The following is a 13,329-nucleotide window of genomic DNA, read 5'->3' on the forward strand; positions in this document are numbered from 1 at the left end:
ACAGCTCCCGTTGAGCTGCCTGTTAAAAAGAGGAGAGGGAAGGACAGAGCATGGACAGGAGACAAAAAGTGTCTCTAGTGACAATTATGCCTGGAGGCAAGTGCTTGTGAAACAAATTCCCTTCATGGTGTTTTAGCTTTGGTGTAATATTTTAATACATGCAAACACAACACGTTATGAGAATTGTACACATGCACACAAGAAACAATCGCTGCTTCATTGCATTTTATATTGCATCTCTTAAAAAAAAAAAAAAAAAATCCTTAAAGTCGTGGAATATTTAAATAATTTAGGACAGGCCTGTGCTCCCTCCCGCTGCCACCCACCTCCCACCCACTTTCTGGCGCTGGCCGCAGCCCACCCTACGGGGACGCGGGGCAGAGCAGAGGCCAGGAGCAGACCAAGTGAAGGGGACGGACAGTAAAGGCCGGCGTGGCTGCGAGGCGAGGCCAGGCCGGCCGCCCCAGCACCCCGACCCGCCGCGCCCAGCCCAGGCCCGGCCCAGGCCGGCGGCTGCCGCTCAGGCTCCGCCGGCGCCGCCGCCGCTTGTTACCGTGGCAACAGCTGAGCGCCCCCTGACCCCGCCTCCAGGAGTTCAGGGCCTGCCTCTGTACCCGTGATTCCAACAGAACACCCTTCTTCCCTTTAAGAATATCGTACACCATTTATTGCAGACCACCAGAGAGCTTCCCTCCCTTTCGCATGAGTGTTCCTACGGGAAACTAACCTCAATTAATCATGCAAAAGACCTACCTAACAGCCCTTAAAAGAGCGAGGCTCTAAAGAAACTGATGTCAGTGCATTGCAGCTATAAGCAGAAGCAGCTACTTAAATACATAAACCAGTGCTATTTTGCAAAGAAAATGTCATCTGACAAAGAAACCTCTCAGTTCCACCTGATCATTCTTACGATCATTCTTTCAAATACAGCTTTTCAGAACAGTTCAATTTAACCACTAGTATGCTGAGGATAAAAATTCATTTAGAAACAACCTTCATTTCATAAAGATTAAAGCCTTGACTGCTTGCATAGGAACAGTCGGTCATTGGAGCATTCATACTACAGCAGGACCTTAAAAAGTCATAAAAATGAAATGAGTAAACTTACTAGGAATTAAGAAGTGAACAAAATTAAAAGTGACCACAACAAAATTTGCCACAAATAAACCAATTTATTACTTTTTGGCAAGTTCCTTACAGCATGAGCAATGATCTTTCACTCACAAAACATTATTTCACTTTATATAAATTGTAAACATCTTCAACAGGACAAACTGTTGGTACAGGCATTCCACCATTCTGGCATCTTTTTTCTGTCAGTTAATCAGACAAGAATGAAAACCCAGTAAACCAAAGAGCTTTTTTCACAGGGTATCTACAAAAAGCAACATGTGCATTTCATATCACACCAATTCTAAGCAATATGGAGTTTTTCTGGTTATTATTTTTAGTGAAATTCAGTGGTATTATGAATAGAGATACTTTTCCCATACCATTGTATCTGATTTTTGGTTTGAAATTAAAAACATCATTTTATACAATCAAGGTAGTAAACCAAATTCTACAGTAAACCAGTTGCTATAAGAACAGCTATATTTGCTATACTGTATCAGATAAATAAGGACGTAAAAACTCCTGGTCTGGTTAATACTTTGTTTTCCTGGCAGGCACCAGTCTAAAGAAGTCATAATTTAAGTTCTGCTTGTCCAAAACCCCCTGCTATGATTGACTGATTTTTTCCCCCCTCCCTCTCTCTCTCCAAGTGCTTTAAATCAGACATAATCTGATCCATAAAGTGAGCCTATCTCCTTTTTAAGTAAGTCTCTCTCATTTGTAAGTCTCAGGAACATGAATCCGCTGACTAGCTTTACTGAAGGACTACAAGATGTGCACTTGTTAGCTCATAATCCTCAAATCAGGGCAAAGGTGTTTAAATTTTCTCCAAGCCAACTCATCAGCACTAAAATACAAACAATTATCATGTTATTGACTGAGGCTTAAAAAAAAAATAATCACTTCTACTGTTAAAAACCAATTGCATTACAACTTTGGTTTCAGTATGCTGCTAATTTTGGAGTCGCATTCACAGTGACTTAAAGACAAAAATCTACATTTCTAATGTAAAAAGTCAAGCCATTTTGAAAAACCCACTTTTCAAGTCTCTGTGCATCATAAGGAGCAATTAAAAGAAACTTAACTCTTACTGCAGATCACCTCTGAAGTTACTGACAAAACCCAAAGTGGTTATTCTTACATCTGTATGCAACCAGCTGTTTTAAGCATTATAAAACATCACACTTTAGATCACTAAGTTCTTAGATCAGCAGATCCGGAAACTATGAGTCCAGACGAGTTTCACTACATGAAGTGAGAACACTGAGGAACTTTCTTTGTAAGATTATTGTATCATCAAAATACACAGATGAGAGACTACAAAGGATGAACAGCACAGTTAACTTGCATCAATGTTATGATGTATAGTCATAAACAACAATACTCTTCTTACAGATTCAGTACTAGGAACAGCATCAAGTGTTCAGTTCCTACTGTCAACTTAAAAAAAAAAAAGTAGTGAAGTCCTCAAACTTTGGTAAAATCTTAGATGAAAGTCTTTAAAATAAAAAGACTGTGCAATTCCTTCAGTCAAGCAGGATATTCTACTACTAGATTTGCCTCCAGCTCTTCTCTGCCCAAATAAAGAATGGGATCCCTACTACAGCATTAAAGCTAGATCCTGATAGAACTAAAGAAACACTGTGGAGCATATTCCATCAATCAAAATAAAATCAACTCTTCTAAATGCCTTAACTCTTCCATGATCATCAAAATATGCCAGAAATAACGTAACAGGAACCTTCAGGTAACCTTAATTCTTCAGCAGAGATGCAGATTAACAAAACATTTACTACTCAGTATTTTCACTGCAGCATGGGATGAAGCTCTATTTAAAAAAAAAAATCTGATCTACACAACCACCATTTTAGAGAAGATCTTCTAAACATGATTCATATCCAGTTCAAAATACCGTTGTGTGGTTTTGGTTTGGTTTTAAATCAAGAGCTATTTCTGATTTCTGTTCAAAGCTCATATGTCTTTTTCTTTTTTTTTTTTTTCATTTTTAGTCCATTCCATTTAGTCTTACTTTCCAATCTTTCTGGGAATTGTCTAGAGCCCAACATATCACAATGCAACTATTACCCATGTGGATTTATGACTTTTGTGTGCTAGCTGCTGTTTTCTGTAGCAGTGTCTGTTAGAAGTTTTACAGAATTGTAATGTTCTCCTAATCCATAAGCATGTCTCATATACCTAAAAAGAAAAAAAGAGATACAGAATTAGTGTTCAGTTTAACGTAAAGTATGTGTCATGCCAAACATTAACAGCACTGGAAAAGAGCTTAAATAAATGCAAGTTTTAGCACAGATAATATATAGGATCATTAAACAGCGGAGTATTAATAAAGACAGTTTTTAATTCTGGTGACTTCCAGGCACAGATTGACATAAACTTTGAAGAGAAAAAAGTCTCCTGCTGCATCTTAGATAATTACAAAATAATAGTGAAATTGATATAACAGGTAAAACGACCTTGTAGCATTCTATAAAGCAGTGACTGAATCACACTTCAGATTGATTGTTAACTCTGATTACAATATCTTTAAACTAAGTGTGTCAATCACAAACATCATTTCTGACCTGCAAGATCATTATTCAAGCAGTGTTTCATCATCAGATACATAACGGAAAATAAAAGAGCAGGCAAGCCCTCTGCTATAGAAATAAGTGCACTAATTTTAAGAAGGGATAAAATTACATACTTACACAAGTATTATTGGTTTGCCTGAATATTCTTCACCAACAATAATAGGAGGGGAATCCATTTGCACTACTTCAATAGGTGTTTGCAAAATGTGCGACAAAGCCCTTAGCTTTAAGGCATAAAACCAATTCAATAATAGGATTAAATCCAATGTAGGGAGGAAAGAGTAAGACATGTCATTTAGTTTTAGCAGACATGAGTTCAGGCATAACATTTCAAATATTGTTAGAAAACAAACTTTATTAAAATAAGCAAAATTATTTTAACTTTTTAAACTTTAATTGAAAACAGGTGGCTTTAAATTAAGCATTGTTTGGATGACACAACACAGGTAACATTGAGCTAGCTTCAGTAATTTGGTAACTACTCTTTCATAAAACAATAAATAAGACTAAAATAAATATGTATTTTATCAAGCTCAGATTCTGGTTTACGTTACAAAAATCTAACATTGCTCCACTCTAGTCAGCTCTGCTACAAGGTAAATCTGCATAATAAAATGCTTTCTCCTTAGAAAAATCTTCCCTCACTCATACTGTCACTCTTTCTAATGATATTTAGAACTACTGAATTCATTAACTTGAATATCATCAAATACATGAGAACAGCAGCACACAATCAGAAAAGCTGCTAATTTGGGAAAACAATTTATAAGCACAGGAGAAAGTTCTTGATAAACTATTTATAACTATGTATGCCTTCAGACAGTCTTTCTTAAGAGGCTCTTTTCTGAAGGCATATTCACCCACTTCAGAATTTCACAAATAAAAATTATCAGTACAATACTTACTTCCAGCTGACCACCCCATGCAGCTGTATTTGCTATATCATCACAGTATTTTTCAAATTCCTCTGCAGGGAAAGAAAAGACAACTTTTAGTACTTCTCTTATTTGAGAACAAGCAACTGAGGAAAAATACTGATTGTAAAATGAAGAACTAGAACCTGAAAAGTCTAAACACATTATACAGGAAAATATGGATGCTCACTGAAGAGAAGGAAAGGAAAACACCAGAGGCCCCAAAAAAACCCCGTAACTGTTTTAGAAAGAAAAATTAAGACTGAAGAAAGCAATAAAACCAAGTTTGCAATAAAAAGAAGTACAGGTTTATATTTTAAACATTTTATGTAGAGAACCGTTAACAACAAGTATGAAATTGCAGAGTTTTCTTCCTGTTAAGTTTCAGAGGGTGTTGTTTTGAGACTCTAGAAAATAATGCAAGAGCAAATAGTGTGCTTACTTCTTAGGTTAGTTAGGTGTCAGATATGTTTTTAAAGTCTTGTAACTTTATGTGGTTCAACTGTTGTTCGCGTTTTTATTTATTTACAAATTACCTGTCTTGTTTTTAACCTCTGAAGTATTTATTCCCAACAGTTCCTTTAATAGCTAAATAAACCTTTTGCAGATCATATTCTACAGAAACCAAGCTTTCAAATACATAAATTACAACCTTTCAGCCTTCTGAACCTCATGAATAGCTTCTGATAAAGAAAGAACATATTTTCTGAAGACTGCTCAGAATTGTTTTTCATACATTTGCCTTATAGCAGATTTAAGGGACATAAGAAAACCACAACTCCCTGCTGCTCTGCAGAACTTCATTCAGTCTTCTCTTGGGGCACATTTATCCTGTGACAATTATCTCAGTCAACAAGGGAAAGATGCCTCCTACTTCACAACAGCTTCCAGTGACCAAATGAAATCCACAGCAATAACTATTAAATGAATGTAACAGTAAGTTAAAAAAAAAAATGTATAAAGCCATTTCCATGGTGTTCCAGACACACAGTAAGAAATTAATAAACCATGTATTGCTTAAATAAGAAGTACATAAATTCCATTTAACTGCATTTACTCAGCCTACACCATTGCTCCACACTAAATGCCTTTATATTTTTTTAATCTGTTTATAAGAAAGGGCTCCAAAAGACCTAGCATAAACAGTGAAAATAAATTGCAGAATAAGAAGAAGCATCTATGCATACCATTATAAAATAATTTGCATGAATTTCACACTCATTTTTAACAGCTTTCCTATGTAAATTGAAAACACCAACATAAAGGTGACAAAAAATCATCCCTAACCTGGTAGACAATCTGTTTATAATACAATTTAAATCACATCCCAGAACATTCTTACCATCTAGTAACCAGCAAGTTCTGATTTTTTTTTTAAATGGGGAATAATGTTTCCTAGATTATTTAAAAAAAGAAAAATATTTAAAAAAAGATAAATTACAAAGATTTAGGTGTACCAAGTTTCACAGCAGATCATAATTCTGTGTTCCACAGAACACAGCCAAACCAACAAAGTAATAGAGTTCAGGAACAAACACCATAACGGATTAGTCCCAATTCAGCTGTACCTGAGATTGATAATTATCAGAAATAGTTATAACACTTTTTAAAATCTCTTATGCCACAAGTCTTACCTTTGCTATACATGTCTCCAGTACTAGGGTTTGTAAGAAATGGCAGGAAGTCATCAAAGTGACTTTGCATATACTTTGCTGTTTGGTTCCTCAGAGTTGCAACAGTCCAGGAGTTTTGTCGATCCTTGAGCTGATCTTCAATAGCTCTGTACATGCAATGTCCATCTGAAGGGATCTGTTTAATCTCTAAGTGCCTTGCTGCCAAGACGGAGGCAAGTTTCTGACTTTCAAGATGTCTAGCACCCGTTAGATTTTCTATCTCAGCTTCAGCTATCCTTTCTTCTCTTTCCTTCTCCAAGGCAGCTTTTTTTTCCTTAGATTAAAACCACATCAAAAGTACATCAAATGTTAAAATTTAGAAGATGCCTGTACAGTTCTTGGCTTAGTGCTTGCTTCTAACTCTTCAAATGTTTTCTTCTGTTGTTACATTCGTATCTGTGGAATGTTCTCCAGAATCAGTACTACTGAATCTTAGAGACCTCCTAAACACAAACTTTAGCAAATGTAAGTGACCAATATATCTTAACTGCCTCTGACACCACACACGAAATTAAGTGACAGAAGAAATCTTAATTCTACCAACATGCAAAATAACACTTTACAACACATGTACAAAGGCTATTAATAGTAGTGGTTTCTTCAAGATCACCTATTTCACCACTGGCAAACAACTCAAGTATGGGAATTCTAATTAAACAGAAAATACTGCTCTTTCATAATAAGTGTGGGATCTACCACTTACGCATATGATTGCATAATGGCACTCATGTCATGAAACTAGGTACTATACATCATAAAAGACTGCTCCTAACCTAAAGAACAGATAAGAATGCATACAGAGGGAACTACAGGGGATTTAATAATACATAACTTAAAAATTACTTTCATAGACTGCTTTGTAAGTTTACGCTTAAGTTAATAAGGGAGTAAGAGTCAAAGTAAATGAGGAAATATAAAAGGAAGCAGTACAGAGAATGATCTTTTCACTTTCACACTTAGAATTCACCACAAATCAAGACCAGACTGGTTTAGGTGACCACAATATAGGAAAACTAGACTACACAGTTTCTAGTGTACCTAGACATGGTGCCATGAATTAAGAACATCCTTTTATCATGTTTGTTACAAGGCAGCTCTGCAATAACGATCATGTAACAGGGGATGGACTCTGCAATAAAGCACCGCTCCTCTGGCCCTGAACCAACATTCATGCAGGTACAATGTTAATCCATCGCAGTCTGAAGCTTAACAAGACTTAAGCAGAAGCTTAGCAACCCTAATGGCCGGGACACCAGGTAGTGTTTCTTAACAACTCGAAAATTTACAAGAATTTCAGTATTAATGTTCTTTTGTTAAATGTGTACAGTTCTACTACCAGCATATTTTCCATGTAATATTTTACATTATTTTAATTCAATTACTTCTTTATTAATGTTTTTAGTGAAGTTCTTTTAAAATAATTTGCTTTATATAATTTTTCTTCTGGCTCCCATCTCCTGACCTATTCTGATTTCCCAGCTCATGGCTGAGGGTAAAAACAAACAGCTATTTAGAGAATGCTTACATATCTCTAGGTAGCAGCTTTACAGATTTTCAAGGCACCCAGTAGGTACAGCATCAATACTGAATTAGCCAGGTAATGTCCCCTGCAAAATTGTTTAACTTTGATTATTACAGTTAAGTTTAACTGAATATAACTTCAATCAAATATCTGTAAAATTTTTAAATGTTAAGTCATACCCGCCTCTTCTGTGCTTTTGATATTCGAGGATGCTGAATCTGTTGCTCTGCTCCTTCAAGCTCTAAATTTGCAACTCCATCAGCTATAGAATCTGTCTAAAAAGAAAAAAAAAAGTTAAGTCTTCTTATTAGTATAATGGTAACTGAGATGTACATCTCCTGAAACAGTTTTAAGTTCTGTTCCTAGGTAATTCCAGGGTATATTTATGAAGTTTAATCACAAAGACCTGTGCAGAGCACAGAACCCATCAAAGCCAAAAGTAAAGCATGTTGCATCTCAAGCCACTGTCATGCATTTTATTACTTTTTCTGTAGTCTCAATAAAGAGACAGTTATGAATTGCACATCTCAAATTTAATCTCTTACAAGCTTCCACACTGAACTGTGAACACTGCTTACTGGCTGAAAGGGAAAGTTTTCCTTATCACATCGATCGACTGAAATACCCAAACAGCAATTACCAAGTTCTGTGCCAATTAATGCAGGAGAAGACTCCACCTTCCACACCAAAGCACAACACAGCAGTTGGAAAAGAGGGGGAGCTGACGTTTTCCAAGAAAAATGACAAAGCTAACCCTGTAACAGTATGAACTGGATGTCACCCTTTGGAAGCATGGACATGTTTCAATACGAATAAAAAGGTTGAAAAGTGAAAGAAACCATACATCTCAGAACAAAATCCTCTCAGGCAAACTATGTCCAGGGCAAGGATTTTAGCTTGAAAGGTCCTCTATGGTAATGTTTTCACAGCTCATTTAGCAAAATAAAACAAACTCTTTAAACTAATCTAAGATACAGGTAAACAGAAGCATTATGTTTAATGTTTATGCATCTACTTAATCATCTGATCAAAAACTACTCCAGGTTGTTATAGGGTCATAACTTTCACAATGGGAAAAAACATTTTTTCACAAGGATTCTCAGCAGATACTTCTCAATCAAGTCTGTTTCCCTAAAAGTCATTCAGAACTGTTTGCACTCTCATTTTCAAACAAAAGTACATTCTGCTTAACTCTTTGTTAGGTCACTAATCAGAAAACACCTAGTCCAGAAAGCATCAGGCAGACAGCTTTTTGTTTGTTTCTTTACAAGACTTAAACAGCCAAAAGACACACACTGTCAGGGAAACACTTAAGGAGATGTATGAGCATGAAGCATTAGCATCATTCACAGATAACTGTATTGCACCAATTTAGCCACAAGCTCTATTTCCATATATGAACAGGTCTACTTGCACAAATGGTCCTTAAACTCAGGCACATGATACAAATAGAGTTCTTCTCAGTACTGGATATACAGAATTAAGTCCACAGGTTGTAAATTCACTATGAGAGGAGTTTCCACCACTCTACTTATTAACAAAGTGCTAAAACATAGGTGAATTTTTCTATGTCAGTCAAGTATTTACTTAGGTGGTCATATTTCCTGCAGCTAAATTTGAATAATGCTAAGCCTCTGTTAAAAACTAAGTGGTTTGCCATCAAACAGCAAACTGGAAGCATTTAAGTATGTAGCTGTGTTGCCAACATGGCAGAACAGCAGCACTTAAGAAGACAATTATCATCATCACAGAAAGTGTCTTCTTACAAAAAGGTCAGTTACATTGTTGATAGACTTGCAAGACAAAACACACTGCATCAGACAAATGCCTGTTGAAGGCCAACAATACTCTGGTAGTCTACATAAGTTGATAATTAGAGTGACAATGTAACAGGAACTTGAAAAAACACCCCATAAGATGACTGAGACTTAAGAGCAAAACCAAATACTGCTCAACAACAACAACAAACCCCACTGTTAAATGCCCCTTCTGGCAATGCCCACCCACCATAATAGCTGAATCTTTCAAAAAATGGAAAGAGTTACTAATACTACAAGGAAAAGGAGAAATACTTTAAAGTGTTACTTCATTATAATTTTTAAAAGTTAAAGAAGCCCTAACACAAATCATATCTGTACGACTTCAGCTAAAGTTAAGGCACCTACCTTATTCTGCTCAGGTGAAGCTTCCTTCATCTCCTTTAATTCCTCTTTGTGCTTCTGTTCAAGTTCTGCCTCTAGTTTGGCAACTTCATCAGCCAGCTGTTTTCGTCTCTTTTTATCATTCTTGGGAACAGCATTTTTCATGCCTTGAATTTTTGCTGTTAGAGAAGTAGTGAAATAAAACATTACCTCTAAATATACATACTCCACAGACATTGCAGAAGAGAACTGCAAGTCATACAGGAAAAGAAAACTACAAATATCAGCATATTAGTATGCTTTAACAGTTTAGCTATGAGACTGCCTGTTACGATCAACACATTTTAAAGCAGCAATATTCTTCTTAAAAGATGAAAACATTATATCTGAAGATAAAAACTTGTGCCCGGTTACTATTATAAATACTTTTGAACTTCATCAACACAGCAGACCTCAGCCTGTTACCTACAAAAAGATTATGTGGGCACTGAGATCTCAAATCCTGTCACAGGAAAGGTGTGTAAATTTTTGATCACACAAGCAGCAAATTAAAGTAAAAACAGAGTTTACCTGTCCTTAAAATAAAGTTTCTAAAAGCAAAATGGGTATTCATGAAAGAAAAAAATCTTCAACTTGCTTAAGTTCCATAAATACTTTTAGGCTCTGTTTCTCAAATCATAAATAGTTTGGTGAGAAAGGATGTTCAGAGGTCATCTAGTTCAACCTCCTCCTCTAAGTGGAGCTGAAATTCAAAGTTACATCAGCTTACACTAATTCACATTGATCTGGAATTCATTTCGATGACTGTGCAAAGTCTCCAGGGATGGACATTCTGCAACATTTCTGCGCAGGTTTTTTCCAATGTTTAACCATTCTTGTTATGAAAATATTTTCCCTTTTTCTTCCCATGAGGATTTTTCGTGTTACCACTTTCAATCATTTTCTCTAGTCCATTCTCTACACTTTACTTTGAAGAGTCTGGCTCCATCCATCACACAGTGGAAACTACAACCAGATCTCCCACAGTATTCTCTTCTTGTCCAGGCTGAACAAACATAGCTTTCACAGCCTGTGCTCTACATGAACAGTCCTTGCTAGATCTCATCACTTCTGTATTCACTGTTTTAGAGTTACAGCACCAATTATTTAACACCCTGCCTGCTATTCATCGCCTGTACATTCCCCTGTCCTTCATCCTTGACTGACACAATTGAGCTGAAGATAATGGCTATGATAATGAAACTTTTCAAGAGGAGGCAGGCAAGAACGCTCACACTGAAAGATTTATGTTAAGCATTCAGCCTCACAGATGAATCAGCCAAGTTTGACAGACAAAAAAGCTCTTCACAAAAATTAACGTAATGGGAGAGAAGAAAATCCAGGACCTAAGATGCACATGCAAGTGTACAAGGAGAGTATATGGGAGGTGGTGGAGACAAAGACCATCAACTGGAGGAGATGCTGGATTTTCAGAGGCTGAGACACACTTTGTGTTAATTTTTACAAACAACTGTTTTGCTATCTGTCACACAGTTAGTCATTGCACTTATCAGGAATGTATTTTTCAAGTAGGAAAATGTGTGCCTACACATCACCTGACTCTCCTAACTGGAAAGACTGGGGCTCTCTCTTCTGTATACCCCTCCCACCTTTAGGTAGTGGAGGACTGCAATTAGATACCCTCTTATCACCTTCTCTAGGTGGAAGAACCCTCTGTTCCTCAGCCTCTCTCAATCAATGTGCCATGTGCTCCAGCCACCTAACCACAACGCTTGATTCCTACCCCTCTTTTCAATTTCAACCAAATTTGAGGGAGGAAAAGGCATCTCAAAAGAGTAAATTCCTATAGATTTAATGGCAGCATGCAGCCCAACAGTGTCTGCCCTCTTCTTTAACCCTCTAACTGATAAAAGGCTGCAGATGGGCCTATTTCTTTACATACCAAAAAAGTCAAACAAGAAAAAGGCCGTATCAATACACCAGCAATGAGAAAGGCTTAACAAAAAGGTTATAATCAACTATCAAACTCAACAGAATCCAGCTAACAGAACTACTTAATGATATTAATCTACTGTAATAGGATAGGTAAAATGTGGCTCATGATCAGTTCAAATGTAGCACTGTAAGACCACAGAGCTCTTCTACTACAGATACCTGACTGTGGCTGGGCAGAACGTTAAAGTTCCAAATCAACTGCACTTTGGACGAAGCAAGGACCCTAATGCAGGCTCTTCAATCTAAAATGCCTTACAAAAACACACCTCCTTCAACTTAAAAGCACGGTAGAAAAACGTTGACATAATGTTAACGGTCTAGCACTACGTTACAGCTCTCAAGCATTGTTAGGCTCCCACGATGACAGCCAGGCGAACTCAGAGGACCGCCTGCATGACAAGAACCACGCCTAGCAGCGAAGCATGGCTTTGACACCTCTGCCAAGGCGCAACGTCTTCACTGCCGACGTCCTCTCCCCCTTGCGCAGGCGGTGCAAGGGCTGCTCCCTCCTTTTCCACAGCCCTGCCGTGGTGAACGCGTCCGCCCGCTCCGAGCTTCCCCCGCTGCCGCCTGGGGCTTCCAGCTTCGCTTCCGCGGAGCGTCCCGCTGAGGCGGGCTGCGAGCGGGACGCCGAGCCCGCCCCACGCCTCCCCGCCACCTTCCCCCGGCGAGGCGGGGGGAGTCGCTCCCCCCGCGCCGCTCCCGAGCCTTCTCCCCCGCCCGCCCTTCGCCGGCCGCGGCGCCCCTCACCCTGGAGCTCCCGCTTCTCCTTGCGCTGACGCTTCACCAGCTGCTGCAGCGGCCCGCCGGCCCCCGCCTCCTCGTCGCCGGAGCCCTCCATGGGCCCGGAGGCCCGCGCCCGCGGGACGCCCTCACCCCGCGGCAGCGCCGCGCGTGACCCCCGACCCCGGCGCGAGGCGGGAGCTCGCCGCGCTTCCGGCAGCGCCGCCCCGCCCGCCGGGCCCCGCCCGCCGCCCGCCGGCGCTCGGCAGCCGCCCCGGCCGGGAAGGGGCCTGGCCTGGCCCGGCCCTCCCGCGCCGTCTGGGGCTTCCCCTCGCCATGGGGCCGCTCCGTGCGCTGCCTGCCTCTCTCAGGGAGCGGTTGGTCTCCGTGTAGCCTGTTCTCCCGGGGCCGCTCCTGTGCGCCCCGCCGGCGGGAAAGGCGGGCTCTGACCGCGCTCCTGAGCCTGCACGTTACGGGCCGGGAGCTCGGGTGGAAGCAGGAAAGGGAAGCGTTCTGTTCTTACCGGGTTGTGGGAGCACGAGAACAGCGCGGGGGGAAAGGCCGGTTTTGGGGGGAAAGCGACACCGCTCCCCCTCATTTGTGACAAAAATAACTGCGGAGCTACTTGCTCGGTCTGCCCAAATAAAGGACTTCCAT

At 39.5% G+C, this 13,329-nt stretch overlaps 1 protein-coding gene across 3 annotated transcripts; it reads right to left on the reverse strand.

The window, feature by feature from the left end:
* Positions 1–1,152: 1,152 nt before the first annotated feature.
* OTUD6B (OTU deubiquitinase 6B) lies at positions 1,153–12,849 on the reverse strand. Of its 3 annotated transcripts, none has more exons than XM_074816127.1 (7): positions 12,700–12,849; positions 9,979–10,133; positions 7,993–8,088; positions 6,253–6,565; positions 4,610–4,671; positions 3,822–3,928; positions 1,153–3,309 (listed from the first exon to the last, which is right to left on the reverse strand). In XM_074816127.1, the coding sequence occupies exons 1-7, from the start codon at positions 12,788–12,790 to the stop codon at positions 3,225–3,227; spliced, it is 909 nt and encodes a 302-aa protein (XP_074672228.1). In that variant the 5' UTR covers positions 12,791–12,849; the 3' UTR covers positions 1,153–3,224. The 3 variants fall into 3 exon arrangements, with proteins under 3 accessions (XP_074672228.1, XP_074672237.1, XP_074672247.1); XM_074816136.1 differs by lacking the exon at positions 12,700–12,849 and adding an exon at positions 10,525–10,572; XM_074816146.1 differs by lacking the exon at positions 3,822–3,928.
* Between the last annotated feature and the right edge of the window lie 480 nt (positions 12,850–13,329).

Source organism: Strix aluco, chromosome 1, assembly GCF_031877795.1.
Source record: "Strix aluco isolate bStrAlu1 chromosome 1, bStrAlu1.hap1, whole genome shotgun sequence".
Lineage (NCBI taxonomy): Eukaryota > Metazoa > Chordata > Aves > Strigiformes > Strigidae > Strix > Strix aluco.